At 41.8% G+C, this 23995-nt stretch overlaps 1 protein-coding gene across 3 annotated transcripts in view; it reads left to right on the forward strand.

Annotated features, from left to right (window-relative positions):
• Positions 1-23995, forward strand: part of sgcd (sarcoglycan, delta (dystrophin-associated glycoprotein)) — a 295835-nt gene that overhangs the window by 222194 nt on the left and 49646 nt on the right. For all 3 annotated transcript variants that reach the window (XM_044222301.1, XM_044222300.1, XM_044222299.1), the window contains 2 exons: positions 1906-1993; positions 4464-4583. In XM_044222301.1, the coding sequence (XP_044078236.1) occupies positions 1906-1993; positions 4464-4583 (208 nt within the window). The remainder of the gene's footprint in view (positions 1-1905; positions 1994-4463; positions 4584-23995) is intronic.

Genomic DNA, 23995 nt, shown 5'->3' on the forward strand with positions numbered 1-23995 from the left:
AGCTGCGAGCGCAGCACAATGGTCAGGCCGTTATCTCTAATTAAGAAGTTGACTGAGGCATGAAGATTAGTCGGGCACAGAAAGAGTGTCCGACGTGATCAGCATTACAGAGGTGCAGGGCACTCTGGGAAATGAAAGTTATCAAACGGAGCAGGAGGCTGAAGTCTGAAGTCTCTGCGCTTGGTCAGTTGTGGGGTGTGTGTTTGAGTGTGAAGTCATACACTTGTATGCATGTTTCTGTGTGTGTATATGCTCTTGTACTTTTTACCAGCCGCAACAGCGTGGATTGTATTAATTTCATCTTGTGAGTCTGTGTTTGTGTTTGTGTGTGTCATCATGGCAAAATGTGGTTCTGGAGACACCAACTGTAATGGGAACTACCCTAGAAGTGATTTTGAGTACTTTACCAAGTGTTTATATTTTGTCAACGTGATAGCGTTACAAGATGCAGTCACGAAACTTGGCAGGTGTGTAATTGAGATGAAGTGAAGGCAGACTTCGAAGATGGGTGTGGTCCGAGCAAGGGTGCAGGAAGTAGGGGAGTAGGAATTAGGGAAGGGGCCATTGGCCCCCTACTTTACACCCCTGGCCCACATTCATTTTAATCTACACATAGAGGACAGTTAGGTATATTGAATAATAAGGCTGTACTTTAGGACCAGCAGTGCTTTGAGCTAAATGCTAACTTCAGCATGCTAACATGATCACAATGACAGTGCTAACCTGAAGTTCAGCAGGTATAATGTTTACCATGTTCACCATCTTAGTTTAGTTTGTTTACATGCTAACATTTGCTATTAACACCAAACACAAAGTACAGCTGGGCTAAATGGGAATGGCATTAGTTAAGCAGGTATTTGGACATAAAGAACAAATAGAAATTTTGACCTGATGATGGTGTTAGATGAATTGTAAAGGGATCAACCAAGTTACAATGCTTCCTAAGGGGATGATATCTGGATTAAAAATCACAGGGTCAACAAAGTCATCAGGATTTATCCTCTTGGGATCATGAAAAAAAATTCATGGCAACTGATCAAATATATTTCTAGAGAGGCCAGTCTGGACCCACTGACTGACACTGCCATCCCTAGAACCCCGCAACTTGTGACAATAGTTAAAAGATGATTGTTTAACATTAACATTACAAGTCCACCTCTGTCAGTCAGTCAGTTAAGGATTTTATTTCTTTTTTTGCTTCATACTAAGACAAGGTCTTGGCAAATACATCAGTGTGCACCTTCAGTATACTTCCATGCTGTCCCCATAAAGGACATTAAAAAAAACAACATAAAAAGGATTATGGTCTTATACTTCTTTGTGAGGACCAGAATAAGTTTACAGCTTGAGAGTGAGGACGTTCTGGAACATAAGGGCACTCCTCTCCTAAAAAACACAGCATTGGTCGTTTGTCATGTTTTAAGTGCTTGAACAAACAACCCTTCCGTTTGTTACAGTAATCTGTGTAGCCTGAAGGTAGCAATGTCAGACGTAGGGTGACCATCTCAAAATGTCGTAGGGAGGAGGTTGGCAACCATCCATGCCTGACTTTGACATCAGACATAGAGAGAATAGGACTACAGTACTACAACAGACTACAACAGCCAACATTAGTTTCTTTCAACCTTGATGGCTGAAAAGACAAATATGTCCTTACCCTAACCATGTCCATGATTTTTCCAGAACCATAACCGTGTTTCTGTGTCTAAACTTAACACGACCTTCACCGTAGAGGTGGCAGAGCAGCATACAGTCAGTCATATGTTTTCCTAACATATAGTTATGATGGTCAATGTAAGGGTTAGGGACTTGTAAATGTACTATGTCAATTAGGGTCTTCACAATACAGTACAAACAAAAGTACAAACCCAGCTCAATAAATAACCTTGTCCATGTCTTCCATAGGGCCGCCCGCTGTTCCTGCAGTCATCCAGAAACGTGTCGGTCAACATCGTCAACAGCAACAACCAGCTGCTCACACAACTTGTAACAGGTAAGGTGCAGCAGGAGAAACACAAACTGCTTTCATGTAGTTTATTGATGTTTTCTTTTGATATGATACATGTTTTCATTTTTCAGAAACATCAAACCTGACAACACTGATGAAATCAGCTGCAACAGATGCACGACATGTAAAATGTTCCACTAGATTTTTTCCCCACAAAACAAAATTTTTCTTAAAGTCAACCCTGGACAATCTTCCCATTTCATATACTTTATTGCCACTTGGAACATATATCCAGAGGTGCGGTGCTATTTGTACCGGAGTGCACATATAACTCGCACGGTTAAATTGTGGCCCATTTTGAAGGCCTGTTTGCAAGTGGCAAGTTTACATACATTAGTCAACTATAACTGAGCAAACGATCAAATGTTAGACTGACTTTAGGAATAGTTTATCGTTCTGCGAATATTACACGACATTCAGCCAAACATCTGGTAGTATTAGGCGATACCATGGATGTAGTAGGTTGTAATTAGCGTGGCATTAAGCAATATAGGCAAATGAAAACAAGCAGTTTGTGTTTTAAATGGTTTCATTTTCATTGTTGTTGGTTTCATTGAAGAAAAAATTATTTAGGCAGCTACGGGCAACTTTTAAGGTGGAATGTTTTCTTTGTACTCAATGTATGAGTTGACGTCGTGAATCAATCAAATCAACTTTGACCATTCCATTTGTTTTTATTGGCTCTCTTGCATGACATATGCTTTAGTAATGATTGGATCTTCAAGCGCTTAAAGATCTATATGAATTTCAACCAGATTATGCAAACTGCGAATATTCTGTTTCCTCACTTGGAAAAAAAGTGGCGTTACGGTGTGCTGTGGCAGCACTACACCTATGCATGTATTTTTTTAAATATGATGAGGCTTTGTAGGGTTATTGGGATCATTGATCATGATTTTCCCTTTATTTCATTTGAGGCCTGATGACGTAAAACTATCCAGTGTTTCACCTTAACACAAAGATTAGAAAACCACGCTTTTTGTAGCAGATCCATTATTTCCCATCATTTTAATCATTTTTCAATTTTAGATTTGTCTTGGGACCCTTTTGGGAATCCAGACTCTCAAGTTAGGAACCACTGATCTAACTGTAAGGAGTCATTGCCTCATTTCCAGGATTAAACATTACTACGTCATAAATTCTGCCACTGTTCCCCTTAACAGTGCCAGCAGAGGCCTCAGTCACTCCACCATAACTCTGTTATGCACTTTCTTCTTTTATATTCCCCCATTCTCCGCCTGTCGCACTCTAATAGAGTTGGCAGTCTTCTGTGAATGGAAATCACTTTGTGTAAACATGCACAGGAAGTGTCTCTCACGTTAAGAAGTGCGCTGACATTTGCCTTCTGGGTCTGAAGAGGAGGAAGACGAAGTCTGCTCGGATGTTTCCCTTGGATGACTAGGCGGCATTTGTGTATGGGGAGGAACTTCACATCCCAGATGGAGAGTGACAGAATCAATTGTGCACGTGTCAATCAGTCACCCCCAATGCTGAGTGTTTTCTGCCACCAGATGAGACAAAGCAATTTGAGTTGGAGGGAGTTGTCTACATTTTCTATTTCTTGTTTGTCGTGACACCAGTCACCGTTTTGGCAGCTTGAGTCTCAGTATTTCCCTGCAGACTTTCAATGAAATGTGACTTTGTGTTTTTTACACTCATTTCATGGTCGAAATCTCTTTCACCAACAGGTGATAAAGTTTCGCAGAAGAAGAATTAGAGTGAAGTGAAGTGAAGGATGAGAGTCAGTGTCAGTGGGGGTCCCAGGTCTTGCTGATGAGGCCGGCTGCAGACGGAATGAAACTTCTCAACATTGTTTTGCTTCTTTATTCTATTCCTTTCGTTATTTTTGTTACTTATGCTTTTCTAGATTCAAAAGTGTTGACTGACAACAGTTTAGATGCCATCAGACTTTCATTATTGAAGTCTAGTTTCAAGAGATGAAATCTCAATCAAAATGGTGCTGATGTTTCCAAAGCAGCATGCCGTTTTGTCAGAGCTAAACCTGCACATCCTGCTTTAAACCAGCTGTCAATATTTTTATATTAACAATGAGTCAAATGTTTATGCATAATGTGAAAGACTCTGCAGTCCCCCTCAGCTTTACGGTGCGTTGTAGCATCTTTCAGCTTATTGTTTTGGCTTTCAGCCCACAACTTTACTCTCTTGATTCAGTCTCACTGCGTTTATTTTACTTGTTTCCAGCTGCAGCAGGCAGCTGTTTGCAACAAAAAAGTCTCATGAATGAAACCTAAATTCATAAACGGTATGATGGGGTTTAGTTCAAAAGTAAAGAGTATTCTTTTGCATAAGTCAGCAAGCCCTGCAGGACAGCTTGATTGTCTTCCACTTGAATGCCCTTTAAATTTTCAAATACTGAGGTAATTCAGTAAGAAATCAGCTGCAGCTCCAGTCGCGCCTCTTTGATGTCTCATCTCTTTCTGTGTGTTTGGTTTAGGATCCAGTGGATTTAAAGCACGAGGCAAGATGTTTGAAGTCAAATCCACCTCTGGGAAGCTCCTCTTCTCCGCCGATGAGCAGGAGGTGGTGGTGGGTGCCGAGAGGCTCCGAGTGATGGGTGAGTGACCAGCTGACGGAAACTGACCGGGATCCAAAGTGTGAAATCAATGTTGGTCGTGTTCTAAGAGAGGACATTATGTTTTACTGACCATATTTCTTTCTCCAAAGGTACACAGATATTTGTTGCTGTGACTTTGATTTTTGTTTGGTTGTGGCTGGTTTTGATATTGGCATCAAGGAGTTTAAGCTGCTCAATCACTTTGTTCCCTTTTTGAAAAAAATGTTGGTAATTTGTTGTTTCCTGCATTTTTTCTAAACCTTCCATGAGCTCTAGAATTTTTAAATACGTCAGCATACGTGACAACTTGAGTTCAACAAGTTGTAAATACCACATTAGTAGGTTGTTCATAGGGACTCTTTTTGTCCACTGTTTCTGTAAGGATAGACAGAATTGTTTATATGATGTGATGTTTGTTAAATGAAGACACTGTAGCTCGCGTGAAACATGCTGAGAATCTCTCTCATAGTACTTTTACTTCTAAAAGACTTACATACATGTACCATATACAAGAATATTTATGAACTATGTTCCATTCCTTAAGTCATAAATAAGATAATTGTGTAAACATATTATGCATATGATGGTATAAATGTATTAACCCCTAAACATACAGTTTAGGGGTAACATTCTATTTTCCCCTTAAGTAGCTTTATGGTTAGAAAAATGCTCTTATCCAACACTGTCTGACAGTGTCATATACATTCTGTATCATAGTGCTCCAGCTCTTCATTTAAGCTAAAAGTTCTGTAGGTTTGAACATGTTTTGCTGGGCAGCATGAGTTTGTAATGAGTGACCCGCCAGCAGGTCAGTGAGGTTTAAGAGATTAACACTAAGCTTTAGAAATGTTTTGAACTTATATCAGAAAGCTACTCTCATGATTTCAGAAGTGACCTAGGTAGCAGCTATCAATGACAAGATGTTGTCAGTCCTCAAGTCAATTTTGATGCAAAATGTCCAGGTTCTGAGCTCTGGAACAATTTATTGTATCTACATCTATTTATCATGTAAATATTTGCTGGAATCCAGCCAATAGAATAAGTGTAAGTAAATATGGTTGCAGTAAGAGACCTTGGCTACCATAAGAAAGTTATACTGAATAGAATAAGATGCTGATAATGACGCCATGGAAAATATGAACAAGATTAATATTTCTATTCTTCTCCACTTGGTGTAGAGAGCAGGGCTTCCAAACATGAGAAATAACATAAAAGACTTTTTTCCAGACTTAAAAAACCTATCTGTGTATTAATTAGGTTTAAAGAAATCAGCCGACCATGCTGTTCAAGCACTGATTTAATCATCGCTCGTGCCTTATATTTTGTTTCACTCACTCATATAGCAGGATAATTGGGAGGGAACTAAAATAACTTGCAGTCAGCATACTGTAATTAAGATATCAAAAATTACAGAATCTACTAGATGTTAAGCACCAGACAAGTAACACGCACATGTTTTTCTGAAGTCGTGATGTCTTTGATTCAGAGTTCATCTCATTTTTAGTTTTTTTTATTTTCGTTCATTCCCTATCTAGTCCTCCATCCGACTTAAAAACGTCTTTTCTTTCTCCTATTCCTGTTTCCTCTCTAACATCATTTACCATTATACTTCCATCTGCTATCATTCACCATCACTCATCCATCCACCCACCCGTTCATCAATCCATCCATTCAATCTCATTAATAGATCAATTATATTTGAAGTGTCTCCCTCTTGACTGGGCTGCACATTTCCACTTAAGAGCTCCCATGGGTGCGCTATCTCTCTCTCCCTCTGACTTTCTCTCTTACTTTCTCTGACACACACCTTTCAGAGCCCTATATGTGAACAATTACTCTTCATCCTCATCTACATTCATTTACATCCTTTCCAGCCTTACTTAGTCAGAGTTCATTACTGTCACGCACCCCAGCAAAGTGCTCCTCTTAACAGAGGGAGACGCAGATGGAGGGTGGTGATGGGGGGCGGGGACAGGTAGTGTTGTGAGATGTTTAACAGAAAGGAGTTGTTTTTGATGAAGTATTAATTTAAAAGTCAAAACTATATTATAAATATTCACCTGTCTCTGCAATTCAGTATCAAACTTTAATATCCACAAATCCTGACATCAGTAAACATGACAAGCTTATGTTTACCAAAGCAACTGCTGTGATCGCTGTTGCGTGACTCTTGTGACACACAAGGGTTTGTCCCTTGGAACCTTGCAAATTAAAAGCAGATTTCAGGGCAATCTGCCTTATGACTAAGACATATTAGGGCTGTAACCTGAGGGTGGTACTAGAGCAAGGCTCAAAATGGAAAGAGTTCATCCTCTGGGGAGCATTTGTCCATTAGATCCAGACTTTCAAAGGGGGGTACAAGATATATAAAACCTCTATACGTAATGGGGTTAAAGCTTAAAGTTTATTCTGATTGGGGTGCTAACGGAAAAGTCACCAAAATCACAGTGATTCATGCTCTGGGGGTCATAAATATTCACAGCAGAATCTGGAATCTGGCCGGAACTTTTTGACATAACTTGTCATGGAACAAAGTGTTTGTCAAGGGGAAATTTTGACCTGACAGCAGCGCTAGATGAAAGCTCAGGGGGTTACCAAAATCATGACAACTCATCCTGTTGGAATCATGAATATCCATACCAAATTTCATGGCAACCTAGTCTGTAGTTGAGATGTCTTGCTCTGGACCGAAGTGTTGGGTGGAAGGACCAACATTGCTGTCATAACTTGAAATGATTTGGGACAATCAAGTGCTGCAGTTGGTGAGCTGATACATGTACATTTGCTGAGGATTTTTATACCTGAGATTGAAAGTGCATTGTTGACCCTGGAAAGAGTAGTTGACACCAACATACTAACCACAAGGTCTATGAGTAGCTGTTCTGGAGCTTTCCATCATAACACATAGTCTTCCTCAGGGGATAGTTTGCCCAGTTTACATGTAATTGTAGATGTTCAACTTTTCATTTTTCTCATCTTGTCATCCATGTTGGCTTAAATGTTGAAAGAAACAGCAATCTCAAAGGTTAGTTATGTCATACCTGCTTGTTTTCTCTAAATGTATTGGTAGCATGTTGCCAGTCGTTATCACACTAAATGAGGTTTTCGCATGTTGTAATTTCTTCCAAAATTACAAGTGACAAAACTTTGTTTTTCAGTATTCATTTTGTGACAAATCAATAACAGACCAGTTTTATAAATCTGTATCTCACAGTGACTGATGTCATTTCCCCCCAAAAGAGCACATATAAGCATTTTCAGTTGCACTGCCCCTTTTGGCAGAACATTATTTGTCAGTACCATCCAAAACTGTTACAAATCACTGTTGCAAAAATAACTCTTTTCTGATCTTACAACACTGTGCTTAAGGTTTGGTTAGGTTTAGGCACAAAAACAAATGATTTAGGATTAGGAAAAGATCAAGGCTTGGGATAAGGTTAGGGGACCTTCATCGTCATGGTTAAAATGATAGCTACTAAGGCCATGCAGTGCTTGTGATCATGGTTAAAAGAAACAGCGTTGACTGTTAGTAGGAAAGAGGAAGCAAGCAAAGTCTGACTGATGCTGTTGTTTGTCTTGAAAAGCATCATAAATGACTTTGTAACTTTTAACAGGGACATCGCTAAGTTTTTAACTCTGCACTGAGTCTTTGTATGTTGTTTTGTACAGACTATTTACACTGCTTGGTGTGCCCCATGTACCAAGGCTGAGTCCTTACCACAGCGGCCTGGGTTCAAATCCAGCCTGTGGTCCTTTCCTGTCTATCTTCACCTGTACTAAATAAAGGCAGAAAAGCCCAAAAAATATATTTTAAAATGTACATACAGTAACGAAAGTGAGTCTTGGGCAGAGCTTTAGTCTGAACTCATCCTTGTGGTCCATTTCAGTCACTGGTAACACAAGTAACCCAGCAAAACATCTTATTTGGAGAAAGAAAATTTACAAACTGGGATTCAGATAAACACATGCTGTATGTTGTAGACATTGTGGTGATGTCATGTGTTCAGCCATTTGACTACACTGAATTTTACACTGTATGCGGGTTTGTCTGTTCTAACTCTTCTTTTAATTAATGCAATCCAAGAGCCAGTCAAACAAATCATGCACACAGGTTGGAGACAGACAGAACCAGAAAGACAAAGGGGAAACAAATCAGTATTGAATTCAGTCTTTCACAGCACTTCAGTCACTTGTGGTGACACTAAAAAGCCATTGGGAGCAGGTGTCAGGAGAGAGTCAGAGCAGAAACACACAGGGAGAGCGCCAATGATTTGCCAGTTACTCCATTTATCTCCACAGCCTTTTGATGAGGCCGCTCAGGGCTATGAGGCTAATCAAACACCTTGGCAACCGCTGCCTCAGCAGACAGAGACGGCCCCTTGGGTTCCCAAAAAGCTTGTGTTGTACTAAAGGTTTCTATGTGTGTATATATATATATATATATATATATATATATATTAAAAAATATATACTTTGTCCTTCACCCTCCGCGGGTGGTCTCATCCTTCGAGCTCGGGTCCTCTACCAGAGGCCTGGGAGCTTGAGGGTTCTGCGCAGTATCTTTGCTGTTCCCAGTACTGCACTCTTCTGGACCGAGATGTCTGGTGTTCTTCCAGGGATCTGCTGTTGGGGGTCACTGCCCCGAGTGCTCCAATGACCACGGGCACCACTGTTGCCTTCACCTTCCAGGCCTTCTCCAGCTCTTCTCTGAGCCCTTGGTACTTCTCTAGTTTCTCATGTTCCTTTTTCCTGATGTTGCCATCGCTTGGTATCGCCACGTCAACCACAACGGCTTTCCTCTGCTGTTTGTCAACCACCACGATGTCAGGCTGGTTCGCCATTACCATTCTGTCAGTCTGGATCTGGAAGTCCCACAGGATCTTGGCTCGGTCATTCTCTACCACCTTTGGAGGTGTTTCCCACTTTGACCTTGGGGTTTCCAGTCCATACTCAGTGCAGATGTTCCTGTACACTATGCCAGCTACTTGGTTATGGCGCTCCATGTATGCTTTTCCTGCCAGCATCTTACACCCTGCAGTTATGTGCTGGATTGTCTCAGGGGCCTCTTTGCACAGCCTACACCTTGGGTCTTGTCTGGTGTGGTAGATCTGGGCCTCTATTGCTCTGGTGCTCAGGGCCTGCTCCTGTGCAGCCATGATGAGTGCCTCTGTGCTGTCCTTCAATCCAGCATGCTCTAGCCATTGGTAGGATTTCTTGATATCAGCCACTTCAGTTATGTTCCGGTGGTACATCCCGTGTAGGGGTTTGTCCTCCCATGATGGTCCTTCCTCCAGCACGTCTTCCTCTGTTCCCCATTGCCTGAGACATTCCCTGAGCATGTCTTCTGTTGGGGCCTTATCTTGGATGTACTTGTGGATCTTGGATGTTTCATCCTGGATAGTGGCTCTCACACTCACTAGTCCACGCCCGCCTTCCTTACGGCTGGATTTGGGATGGAACCCTCCATGCATGGTGAGGAGCTTTCGCGTCTTAACGTCTGTGGTCTGTATCTCTTCCTTTGGCCACCTTATTATTCCCGCAGGGTATCTGATCACTGGCAGGGCATAGCTATTTATTGCCTGGGCCTTGTTCTTGCCATTGAGCTGACTTCTTAGGACTTGCCTTACTCGTTGGAGGTATTTGGCCGTTGCCGTCTTCCTTGTTGCCTCTTCGAGGTTGCCATTTGCCTGTGGTATTCCAAGGTACTTGTAACCATCCTCAATGTCTGCTATTGTTCCTTCTGGGAGTGAGACCCCTTCTGTGTGGACTACCTTCCCTCTCTTTGTCAACATTCGACTGCACTTCTCAAGCCCGAATGACATCCCAATGTCAGAGCTGTAGATCCTGGTGGTGTGGATCAGTGAGTCGATGTCCCGCTCGCTCTTAGCGCATAGCTTGATGTCATCCATGTAGAGGAGGTGACTGATGGTGGCCCCGTTCCTGAGTTGGTATCCATAGCCAGTCTTGTTGATTATTTGGCTGAGGGGGTTCAGTCCTATGCAGAACAGCAGTGGGGACAGAGCATCTCCTTGGTATATGCCACATTTGATGGATACTTGTGCAAGTGGCTTGCCATTGGCCTCAAGGGTGGTTTTCCACAGCCTCATCGAGTTTGCAATGAAGTGTCTCAGAGTCCTGTTGATGTTGTACATCTCTAAGCATTCAGTGATCCATGTGTGCGGCATTGAGTCCAGGCAGTGCACAGGTTGGTGTGTCGGGCTCTGCAGTCTTGGGTGACTGTTCTGTCAACCAGGAGTTGGTGTTTGGCTCCTCTGGTTCCTCTGCCAATGCCCTTCTGTGCTTTGCTCATGTATTGATCCATGTGTCCACTTATCTTAGCCGCAATGATGCCTGACATGAGCTTCCATGTTGTGGAGAGACAGGTTATTGGCCAATAGTTGGATGGGACTGTACCCTTTGCGGGATCCTTCAGGATCAGGATTGTGCGCCCTTCGGTAAGCCATTCAGGGTGCGTCCCATCTCTTAGCAGCTGGTTCATTTGTGCTGCTAGGCGCTCATGGAGTGCAGTGAGCTTCTTTAGCCAGTAGGTGTGGATCCTGTCAGGGCCCGGTGCTGTCCAGTTCTTCATACCTGAGACTTTTTCTTGTCTGCCGCTGTGATGGTGACTGGATTCTGTTCAGGGAGGTTGCTGTGGTCCTTTCTCAGGGCGGCCAGCCACTGTGCATCGCTGTTGTGTGATGCCTCCTTTCCCATATACTTTTCCAGTACTGTTCCGTTTCCAGCCTTGGTGGGTCTGCTCTGCTGTTATTACCCTGCCATTGAGCGTACACTTTCGCAGGTTGAGTTGTGAACAGCCGGTTTATTCTTCTGGCTTCATTATCTCTCGTGTATCTCTTTAGGCGGCTAGCCAAGGCTTGGAGCCTTTGTTTGGCAGTTTCGAGTGCTTCAGGTATGGGCATCTGGTTGTACTTCTTGGGTACTTGCTTTCTCATTGCACCTCTCTCAGCCTCTGTCAGTTGGCTCACTTCTCTCCGGGCCTCCTTGATTTTTGCCTCCAACCTTCGTTTCCATGGTGGGTATTGTCTCTCATGGCTCCCATGGTTGCTCTTGTAGCCAAGCATCTCTAGGATCACTGCTGCTGAGGCGTATATCAGCTCATTGGTTTCAGTGATGGTTGTGGTAGGGATCGCTCTCAATGCTGCATTCACATCTTCTAGGAGACTTTCTGATGGTACTTCACTTAGCCGTTGTAGTTGGCGTCGGGGTTGCCTTGTATTCATCCTCGCCATGATCTTATCTTTCAGGTCAATCGCTGCCTCGTTCAGCGTGATTTCTCTTGGGGCTTCGTACCCAGTCTCTGGTTGGGGAGTTGCTGGTTGCTCCCCTCTGACCTGTAGTCCTGGCTCCCCCTTGCCATAGCATTTGTGTTGTACCTCGTCAATCTCAAGTTGTGATAGCAGTTGCCGCTTGTGGATGTTGGAACACTGAGCTACTAGTTGCTTCGCCGTAAGCCTTGATTGTGGGTTTCGAAGTAACCATTCATCCCACATCCTGTGCATGTAACCCCTCTGACTAGGGTTACTGGAGTAGTAGCATTCCAACAGAGCCTTATTATCGCATCTCGCCCATCTCCGTCTTGTTCCAGTAGCCCATTTGTCGTCTCGATGCCCTGGTTCCCCAACACCTGATGCAGACCTTGTTTGGCCGGGCGACATCTGAGCCGGCATGTCATTGTCAGCGTGAAGCGTGAAGGGTCTTGCCTAAGGACCCACACTGGATGATGGGTCATTGCTTATTGCGCTCCGAGGGGGATTCGTACCCTTGTTCCCCCGTGAATGTCCCGTGTATATATATATATATTTACAGTAGGCGTTTATCTGTGAATGTGATCCTGTCTGTCCAAAACACACGAGTGCAACAGCAGCTGTTAAAGTGCGGATCAGACCTGAGGAAATGCTGCTGTCTGTTCTCTCTTCCCTTTGACGTCTGAAGGGACTGTAGAGGCTTATAAAACTGCCACATGTCATTACCAAGCCCATCCTTCCTTCCCTACCAATAAAATACATAATTATACCCTGCATATAACTTTAATTGGCCCAACCGAGGTCATTGGAAATCCATGATACTGCTATCATTGGCTTCATTATGGCTACTACAGCTATTTACAGTCCAGTCAGACACGCTGAGTGGCTCCCTGCAGACAGACAGTAAATGAGAACACAAACAGGGGGAATATGATGATGAGGCTGGGTCAAATCATTGTTAAAATACTTTATATGGTTTGTTTCAGCCCACCTTGGCAGCAGATAGGTTTGTTACATGGGAGAATGTGCAAAGAGCTGTAACACACAGATAATCACAGAATTCTCACATTCACTTGTCTAGTTTAGTTTCAAACAGCATTGCTCATAGGCATGGCATTATCTAAAAAAAAACTGATTATTGAGTTGATTTTATTAAAAAAATTGAAATCTTTTATGAAGAATGGTATCCAAATATTCTCACTTTATGCATCTGTCAAGTCCCCTCAATGTGAGTTAAATAAAAACCTGAAGTGCAGCAGCCTGGTCCTGTAGCAGAGGTTTGTAAGTCACTGAATCAGCTGATATTCCCTCAACATATTTCCCTGCTGCCTCCGCTCAAACCCGCCGCAAATCAAACTCCAGTTCCAAAATAAGCACTGCTCACTCATGCGATGTGTTCATGCTGTTTTCCCCTCAGAGCTCAGGAGGAACCTGCAGAACAGCTAACTGTACTGATAAATACAGTATACAGCTTACAGCAAAGAGTGGACAAGGCTAGAGGTATTTAAACTTTTACAGGCAGAGAGCCCAGAGGGAGAAATACAGGAGTCACCTTGGTGCTCAGGATCAGAGAACATCTCTGTATCAGGGAGCACCAGCAGGAGGAAGGTGGTGACTAAAACTATGCAGAATTAATTGAATGAACCTGACTGATGTGGTTTCATACTGTGTTTTGTTGGGACTAAAACCAATAATATGGCTAAATTAGAAAAGCCAACACTTTGGCATTTCATTGAGTTTGGCCTTCCATTCACACTAAACATTTTACTCTCTCGCATAACTTGTTTTTAAAATATGACATAAGCCTGCTCAGACAAAGTTGATTAAAGAACGACCAACATGTATTTTGTATAGCAGAAATATTTCAACTTCTCTGTTCTGACTCTGAAGGCTCATTGTGAATGTTAGCATAACCAATCACACAGTGCCAGTGTTGCCACTGATCTGCAATCAGAGAACTGAATGATGCAGAAACTGTAATGATTTGATAAATGGTTAGCAGTTTGTCTTGGTAGCATTTTATGCCACCCTATTGCCACATCAGAAAGTCAATATTGGGCGTGATGACCACGCATGACCCCAGAATACATCCAATGACATTTTTCAAGTCAACATTGACATTTTCATGATTTAACGAAGACCACAATCTTTGCTTAACCTTAAACAAGTGATTTGAGTTGCCTAAACATAACCCAAATACATGTTAATCGTTCTTTAGTTACCAGATATGCAAATGTTGCAGAAATGTTCAATATGAACATTGTTTCCTCCAAAACATATTAGTCAGTGCAAATGACTTGAATATGAATGTAATTCAAAGACACGGTTGACTCACCCCAACAGGGATTTCTCCAGACTCGTGCCGTCTGACGGGATGAAACAGGGAGTGTAATCACAAACCTTTAGGTAAGAAACGAATTCACCTGAGTTGGGAATCAACCGGGGCTGTTAAAGTTGAAGGTAAATGTGTTCACGAATCAAAAACACAGACTGAAACGCTTTTGTGGGTGTAAGCTCATGTAATCCTTTTCTATTTTGAAAGCACATCATTTTCCACCTCTTATTGTTGTGTGTATGTTTTCCTTTTTCTTTCTTTCACCCCCACATGCAGGCACACACACACCCAACACCTCGTATTGCCTTCATCATAATGAGGGCCCAACAAAATAATGACATTACCAACTGATGATTTTTTCTTTCCTTATTATAATTAAACTCCTTTCAATACCCTCTATTATGTCTATTTGACTCTCTGAAGTCTGCGCTCATTCAAAATGAATTCTGGCCCCTGATAATAGTGCAGAACAGACTGTAGGTGGAAGAAGTGAGCAGAAGAGGAGAGAAGAGTAAAAGAAAGGTGAGGGTAGCGAAAGGTAATTGGCGAGTCTTCATCGCCTCCTTCCTCCATACGCGACGTGTTATCAGCAGCCAGTCTGCTTTGATGCACTCACTAAGTAATTACCACTCCACATTATGGTACTCGGCCTCTTTCATATTCTGCAGAGGCAAATCAAGAATGGCTGAATGATTACAGTAAAGCATTGTGAAAGAAAAAGATTTTCATTTTTCTTTCTTGTCTACTTTCAAATGTGTAGCCTTTTACTGCAGAGACGTCATCCTCTCTGGTAGTCTAAGATCAGAGTCAGGCAGCTCTTTGGTGAAAATCATGATCAAAAATAAATCCATGTTCAGATGTGGCCACATTTACAACCTCAAAACACATTTAGCTACAGGATGTGACACATCAAGTGATCAAAATAATTCATAGAAAATGAATTTGAGAAAACATCAAAGCTTCATGCTGTTTATATCTCAGAGACGAGATTTCAAATGTTTTGTAAAGTTTAAAGGACTGTTATTTTTTCTGAAGCACCAGTAGTCAAGAGAAGCATATCAATAAGCAAGCACGCCTGTTATTATGAACTTTGCATCATTTTATTTGATCTTGCTCACCTAGACATGTAAATCCCCACAGCACTTAATCTACATATGTCTTCTACAATTATTTACTATGAGCTCATGAAGCTGTAGTAAGTGGGAAAATAAATTAAATAAAAGATGAATTAAACACCGAATAAATAAGAAGAGACATTTTCCTCCTCTATATTTCTCATCGGCTTGAAATTAACTTATTGGATCCACTCTAAACCACATATGAGTCATGGTCATCAAATAAATTAGGAAAACTAAAAGCTTCACTCCTCAGAAGCAGCTCAAGTGTCTTCCTACCAAACCCATACCAGAGGTCAGAGTTAATGTGAAATGAATGACTGACTGGCTCATAAACAGCTGATGCACCGTGCAAATTTTATTTATAGATAGATATTATTATTGCCAGTGTTGGTGGTAATTTTACACATTAGTTTACTAGTCATGAGCAGTACCACTCAGCCTGTGAAAATAGCTGTACAATGTCATCTGTGGCTCTGGAGGAGTTTTGTTAAGTCTGAGAAAATAATGCTGACGATGTCATAGTGATGTCATCTATATGTGACAGAAACCCATGGTGTGTTTATCAGGCAGGGAGGGCCAAACTAAAATACTGTCAAGTTGTGTTATGGGAAGTGTAGGATCCATTGGTTTTGGAGTTTGACCCACACTAGCTTTTTACCTTTCTTTTCTCAGAAGTCCCCCAACTTCATGGAAGTACGCTACTAAATCACTGGAGTACCCCAGTAACATTTCAATGAAAGTATTAACATTTAATAATGGCACAACCAAATCAATATCTTACAAAACACAACTTTAATATTTGAACTTACACAGACTTAATATTAACATCTAGATTGAATCAAAACTCAAGTCCTCCCCCTCTGAAGTCCAGGACATCCTGCCAAATGACAGCAGCAGTTCAGCTAACATGCAGTGTGTTTGCATGTTAGCTGTGTAAATGTGGGACTGAGGCAACATCTGCATCTCCCACTCTGGTCCTTCAGAGACCACTCTGAAGATGATCTGTTGAAAGTGGGCTCAGAGTCAGAGTTTCGGATGGCAGATGGACGAGACTATGCCAAACTCATAACTCTTTAACAGCCTCTTCGTGTAATGTAACACTCCAAACTGAAAAAGTGAATGAAAAACATTAAATATTAACTCAAGGACTCTAGAAAGAATGAGAGAAAGAGAGAGAGAAATGTATGTTACCCTAAAAGGGTAAAAAAAATATTGTAAACTCCTTTCCAAGTGCGAAGAACCCTTGGTTGAACTCTGTCGATTCAGCTGATAGCAAGGCCTCCCTTTTCATAATTTTGGCTGAACTTTGACCTTTGTGCAAAATCAGCTGACTTTGTTTCCCTTTTAAACCAACTGCAGGAGACCTAGGACTGCAAAGAGTGTTGTATGTTTGTGTAAGTCACTTCATTAATGCTGCCGAAAATGTGAAACAGTACTGTTAATTTAATGGAAGTTTACAAACTCAAAAGGTGTATTAAACGGTCCAGTGTGTAGGATGGAGTGGCACCTAGTGGTGACATTGCAGTTTGCCACCATTTGAACACCGCTCGCATCACCCTCCCCTTCCAAGCGTGTAGGAGAAACTACGGTGGCCGCAAAACTCGCAAAAACACGTACGACCCAATTTAGAGCCAGTGTTTGGTTTTTCTGTTCTGGGCTTCTGTAGTAACATGGCGGTGCAACATGGCGGCCTCCGTGGAAGGGGACCCGCTCCCTCTGTAGATATATACGTCTTATTCTAAGGTAATGAAAACACAACTTATTTTCAGGTGATTATAATATAGAATTGTAATATATTAAAACATACTTCTGAATATGATGTTCCATTTCTGCCAGTAGCTCCTCTTAAATGTTACCCACTGGACCTGTAACATGGGATTACAAATGAAGTTCTCACTCTGTCAGATCCTCAGTCTCAGACCTCTGTCCTATTTTTGTAGTTTTAACAATCATTCTTAACAGTTCCTGAGATTATTGTGTGAATGTAGAATATGTACAGCGCTGCTATTTGGTGTCTAGGCTCTGACCTTGTTACTCCCTACAAGAGTGATGATAATACTTATGATTATACTAATCTTTGTTAAATTCTCACAGAAAATGTCTAAAAAAAAACCTTTTTACTGTGTCATTGTGAATAATATTTTATGTTGTATTATTTCTATTAATTAAGTAGAGGTAATGGATAAGTCCTAACTATGCTTTTTTTCCTCTCACTTTCCATTGTTGATTTAGCAGAAGTGGTACAAAAATTGCAGCACTGAAAGCTTTGTCCACTTAACAGAACCATGTATTGCACTTTGTCCCACTGCATGGACTACTGTCAAGTTGTGCTAAAAAATACGATATCCTTTGCCCGTTCATTAAGTCCACTTAGCAAAAACTAGTGTAATTTATGTCTACAGAGCAGAATCATGTATTGCACTTATTATATTGGGCTTTGTCCATTGAATTTAACTTAGAAATAACAAACAAATAAATGAAACTTAAAACTAAAACCTCACATTTTTGACATGATTAAGTGAAAGATGCAGGAGAAATCCAGGAAAACAACTTGGATGTTAACGGGAATGATTTATTTATGCATTTTTGATTCACTTTGACCTGAACTGATTTTCTGATGATCTGAGGAAGTGATAACGATAGTGCAGTATTTGTTAAATTGCCTCTGGACATGAGATGCTGAAGGCCAAGATGTCCCAATAACAGCAGCTCAAGTTCTGCTAAAGAAGTTCAAGTTACAGGGCCAAATCACGTCAACCTGTTAATGTTGTTTAATAGTTTACCAACCATCTATCTGCCATACACCCAGCATCCTCCTCACTAACGTTTCTCACAAAGAAAAGGAAAACGTAGTTTCAAATTCCAGTTTTTCACCTTTTTGCCACCTTGTTCAGTCTGTACTCTACAGCCTCATCTTAAACTGGGAAGAAAACTGAGGGCAAACTAATAAGTTCTTGGGTCAAATTTGTGAACTGTCAGGGCAAATAATTTTTTAGCTCACCTCATTGATGTGTAGGGTTTGCCGGCTCCTAACATTATTGATGCAGCCCAGAAACTAATTTGTACAATCATTGGGGTCATGACCTGCAAAAGCTAAATCTAACAAGAACTCCCTGAAAAAAAGAGACATAAAAACATCCATCCGTAAGGGAGACGGACAGGGAACCTTCAGGAAATGAATTGCAAAGTTTAAAAAAAAACCAAACATCTAATAAACAAAACTCTCTCTCGCTCTGTTGCTCTACAGTTGAGCTCTGAGATTATTTTTACTGCACCTCTGACCTCAGCTTTCTTTCCTTCAGGCTCATTACTGAAACAGCTCGAAGCTTCAGCCGCTGTGAGTAAAGCTCTTCCACACATTCCACCAGACAGACTCTTGATCACAGGGTCACGGCCGAAAAGGGCTCTGAGATCAGCTGCCCTCTGCACGCTCGCTCCGGGAGGTCTGACCTGCACTTCCTCGGCTGTTTTGTAATGAGGGAAGTCAGTTTGTGTTTTGATGTTTTCCTCCCAGCGGCTCAGAGGGAGCTGGTATTATTCTGTGTCTGTCTTCACCCTGTGGATCCTCAGTAGCCTGAAGCTAACCTTGCATCAGCCTTTTGGCTCCAGGGTCGCCTCGGATGTTATGAAGCCTTTGTTGAAATATTTGCCCTTGGGAGAGTGCCTTTTCTCAGAACTGCCTGTGAGGACTTTTAATGCATTTCTTTTTTTATGTGCTGGACCATTTTTCAGTGAAGACAGACAGGAAAGATGGGACAAAAACAGAGAGTGATAACATGCTGCAAAGATCGCAGGACAATTTTAAACCCAGGAAGTTAACTCGAGCCAATTGAGCCCTCTGAGAAAAGTGCCTTTTTTGCCCCAAACTGAGCCTTCCAGGAGAAGTCCTCCCAGGCTGTGTGCTGCTCCTAACTAGGGTTTGGTAATGTTTTTGTCACTTCCAGTATGCTACCTGAATAAGTTACCGATAGCAAAATTATCCTTTTTTCAAATACTTTACTTTGAGAAACATAAGCATGTTTTTTCCTACAAAGCACTTTTTGTCAATTAACAAAAGAAGCTAAAGTTCTCAAATGTTGTCTAAACACAAGCAGCCATACAAGAATGTTGTATCAAAAACCAAAAAAGTATTGAGTTTGGATACCCAGCCCTACTCCTAACAAGCTGTCCCATGCTGTAGTTCACTGATGGCCCACGTCAGGGTAATAGCCCCAGATTTGCTGAGGAAGGTCTACCTGGGGATACATTGCTGGTTATGTAATAATGTGTGTGGTAGCATAGGTAAGCTTTACAAAAGACAGTAGTGAGACAGCAAAATGTAATCCGTGGACTAAAGTAAGGCCCTGCTGGGAGGACACTAATATGTTTACTCATATGTTATGCATTTTCTGCAGCAGGTATAAAAATGCTGGCCTGGTTCCAGACCTCTGAATCGCTGCCCACATCTCTGATTTGACCAGTGATTCAGATTGTCTGCTGTGCTCACTGACGGCTGTTTCCAAATACGATGTCAGACTGGCTGAATGCAGTGTCTTTGATGTCATAACGCTACAGAATTAGCTAATTTTAAAGACGTCACACTCATTTAAGAGCGAGCAAAAAACATCCAAGTTGTTACAAGCAAAACTTAACACAAAATTCCTTGTCATTTATAAGAAATTACTGTTCATGGCAGCATTAATAAATAAAGTAATAAAGGTGACGTTTGCTTTTTAACGTGGCTGGGCTCCTTTTCTCATATTAATGAAATAATTTGACAAAAACCGGAAGCCCTGAAACTGCGAATTGGAATCAGAATCGTAATCAATAAAATAACCAACCCTGGTGTTTGTGTGTTTGTGTGTATGGCAGCCCTGGAAGGGTGGTTCCTTATCAACCACTGCATGCTGGGAAGGGCTAGTCTGCTATGACTCTGAACTTTAAGAAATTGATTAAGGAAAATTAATTAATTTCTATTTTATTGTTTGCTTAAGTGGGAAAAAAAACATGTTGTCAATCAGTGACAATATTAGTGAGTTCTTGCATTTCCATTAAATGCAAGAACTCACTAATATTCAATAAAACAGAAACCCAACGAGGAATATTACTATAAAATCAACTTGTAATTATTGGGATGGCTTGTGATTTGCATGCTCTTTCACTGTGAGTGGTTAAAAACATTAGAACGCTCTAGGAAGACCCATAAATCATCTCTCTAATATTTGATTTTCAATGCTAAGAAAGGTTTCTTATGACTTTGGGATCCATAACAAGTTGTGAGTGGCAGCTCTGAGGCTGCAAGTTTCAAACGTCCGTCACTGCAGGGACATAGTTTTAGTTTATGCAATAAAACCCTCTCCTGTGTCAAGACCATTGACTGTATATAAAGATGGACAACATGACAGCTGCCCGAAAGTGACATCTCGATCGCCCACTTGTGGTTGGCATAAACCCTGCCCCCTTCCTGTTAGCAGATGGGACACGGGCCAAACTAAATATGAAGTGCACTGATAGTAGCACAACTTCCCAAGCACTTTGGATAACAGGATGAAAGCAGCGCGGCTGGCGTTTTCAACGTCATTTTAGATGCAACATCTAAACGGCCCCATCACAGAAGGAATGTGCAGTTAACGGTTTGGAGGCCTGTATGAGTTTTAGTGCAACACAAAATTAAACACATTGGTCCGTGGTAAACCGCGACGAACAGTTCAGAATCTGAGAAAATCTATCCATCTTCATGTGAAACAATCTGGGTGATCTTCATCTTTATGTTCCATCAAACCTCTCGCAGGCTCAGTCATATATCCACCGCGACAGCTTCAGTCTCAGACTTTTATTTGTAGCTCTCCTTCCCTCACAGTGGACACTGCTAAGCCATAATACGACCATAAAAGACACTTCAGAGTTACTGCGTAGGGGGAGAATTTATTCAAGGCGAGACAGAGGCAGCCTACATTTCTTGGTTTTATCTGGAGTGAATGGGAAATGTGCTAGTGTGCGAGCGGCCATTGGATTCCTGTCAACTGACCACGTTAAGGAGATGATGAAGAATCCATTAAACCCCAGTGACTGCAGCTACTACTGATGTGTGTGTGTGTGTGTGTGTAATACAACTGCTCATCTATACTATAAAATGAGAGGCAAACAGAGGGGACACTTGTAAAATGCATTTTTTTTTTTACTTTGGTTTGTTTGAATGTCATGTGAGTGAAAACAACTGTACTTCAGCGTGTTGGATGCAAGATGTGCTATGCCTGCATCATTGTTGGAGCATGGGAGTTCATTCTTGATCTTTATAATATATGTTACAAAATAATCTAAGCTCAAAGGTCAGAGGGTAGCATAGTTTAGCTGTCAGCCAAGCTCATCCAGAGTTCAGAGCTTTCAACTTTTCAACTTTCTAAAGCCATTTGAATCAAACAATGAAGACCAATACTTGACCATTCTTCAGTCATCCATCAGTACAAAAGATGAGCAACCTGGTTAGAAAAGATCTGGCTCTTTGATAAAAAGGCCAAAGTTCAAGCCTGTGTACATTAAAACTAAGAGAATTAACTACGACTCCCAATGTGCATTTCAGTAAGAAACATCCAATCACAGAGTTTAAAATGCTGTTGTATGCACCGCTAACAGTGAGCTGAAGCTAAAGATTACACTTTGTACAAACCTGAGAAAACATTCAGCAGTTTAACTCACTTCACTTTCAAATTCTAGGTCAGTTTTGGATGAATTTGGCAACGATGGTGCAAGGTTTTCTTCCAAACTGTAACGACGAAGCATTCTGAATTTGTTACAGCTCTGATTCCCGCCTCTGACTGGCTTCTTCTTCACAGCAACATTGGTAACCCATAGCTCTTATCCCTTGTCTACTCTATTTCCACCTATGGAAAACCATACCGGACACAATGTGCATTTAAAAATAAAATCTTTAAAGAGAGACCCAATCTGAAGGAGACCCCAGCACAGCCAGAGCCAACCTGAACAGAGAGAGAGAGAGAACACCAAGTCCGGCAGCTCCATGATGAGCTTTAGAAACCTAAAAAGAAAAAGCGCTCCTTCATGTATGTTGAGTCGCAGGTTTTGTGTGTTTTTGTGTCACTCGTACCTGGCTGGCTTCAGGGTTCGGGGGCGTCTCCTGCAGCCTTGTTTCATGGCTGACATAAATCCAGGCACCAGCGGTGATGAAGCCAGAAAAGACTGTAAGCGTGGCGGAGGGAAGGTGCTCTCTCCTCCCCTCTGCTCCAGGCGTCTGCAGCTGGCACCGTCCCTGACAAACAAGGTGCGTTCAAGAGCCCTGGCAAAGCTGTTTGCAAAGATCACGGCTGGCATTGTTTGTTTTCCAAAGGCAGTTATATGTCAGCGACCGGCAGTCTGCATCCTATAGGCAGTAGAGGAGTGTAATGTGCGCTCTGTCTTTATTCCCCCAACACGTAATGGGCCATCTGTATGAGAGAGAAGCCGAGTGCAGTTAGTGCTAATGTAGTCATAACATCTAGCATGGAAGCATAACCGACAGCCATGATGCCATTCTTTCAACACTGATGGCTGAATTCATTCTAAGGTGACTTTCACAGTCATCTAAGATCAGTTAATGTGGCAAAAAGGACGGGGAAGGTGGGGAAATAACAGGGGTGGACTATGATGCGAGTTTTCAAGACTGTAGATTTGTGGTGTTATCATAAGATGTTTCTATTATTCTGACTTTGCTTTATTCAGACAGGTGACAAATGAAGGGGAAACATTTAAACAAAGATGCGTCCCCCAGAGTTCAAAAAGTTTCGACTTAATTGAAAAATGTGCGCTTCTCCCGAGGTTCCATTACTGGTTATGAGGTTATAAGGTTTTGGGTCTGGAGGAAAATAATAGAACTAGAGATCAGTCGGACTTGGAGCAATCACACTCCCCACACACACAGCCGATGTGTGCATAGCTTCCTAGCTACAGCTAACGTCTGTACAGTTGGTACATCGTGGTGAGTAAACAGCCTGCACAAACACTCCAGGGATCAAATTTGCACAAAGTGAGGCGAAAATTCATTTTACGTTCAGTCTAAACACACCTTTAGACGACACTCTCCACCACCACCATCATCGTCATTTTTTGGAAGAATTGTGTTCACCCAAGCTCCCAGGAGCAGCTGGACTGTGAAGCAATTTTGGCGTAGTGGCCACACTCGGCATTGCAGTGTCAAGTGACTGCAATGACTGGTCCAAGAAACACAATCATAGAAAACGAGCTGCTGTAAAATGGTGAATACATTTTCTTAACATCACAAGCACCCTAAAATGACTCCTGTATGATCAGAATTTGATCATTTAGGAAAGTCTAGAAAAGCAGTATAATTAAATTATTTAATGCCATTCATGTGTGCGGGGAGCCAACAGGAATTCAGCCAACCTGGCCAGAGGAAGTCACGAACGTGAACGCTCTTAACCGGCTTGCACATGCTCTGTGGGCCTAAAACCGTGCAAACCATGGAAGCCTGCAAAGGTTTTTTTGACATATGCGACCTGTGAGCAACTGGGGCGCTATCTTTTTCTGAATACATCCATCCGTCCAGTAGAGACTTGGAGAATGTATGCCAGGGAGCACTGCAGCTGTGTGTAAACACAGTTTTTATGAATACATAACAAACAATCACATTCTCCTACTGTCACGATACATTGTAGATAGCAGCGAATTTCAGAAATTACAGCAAAATAAAATGTGGATCAT

Source organism: Siniperca chuatsi, linkage group LG14 (genome assembly GCF_020085105.1).
Source record: "Siniperca chuatsi isolate FFG_IHB_CAS linkage group LG14, ASM2008510v1, whole genome shotgun sequence".
Classification (NCBI taxonomy): domain Eukaryota; kingdom Metazoa; phylum Chordata; class Actinopteri; order Centrarchiformes; family Sinipercidae; genus Siniperca; species Siniperca chuatsi.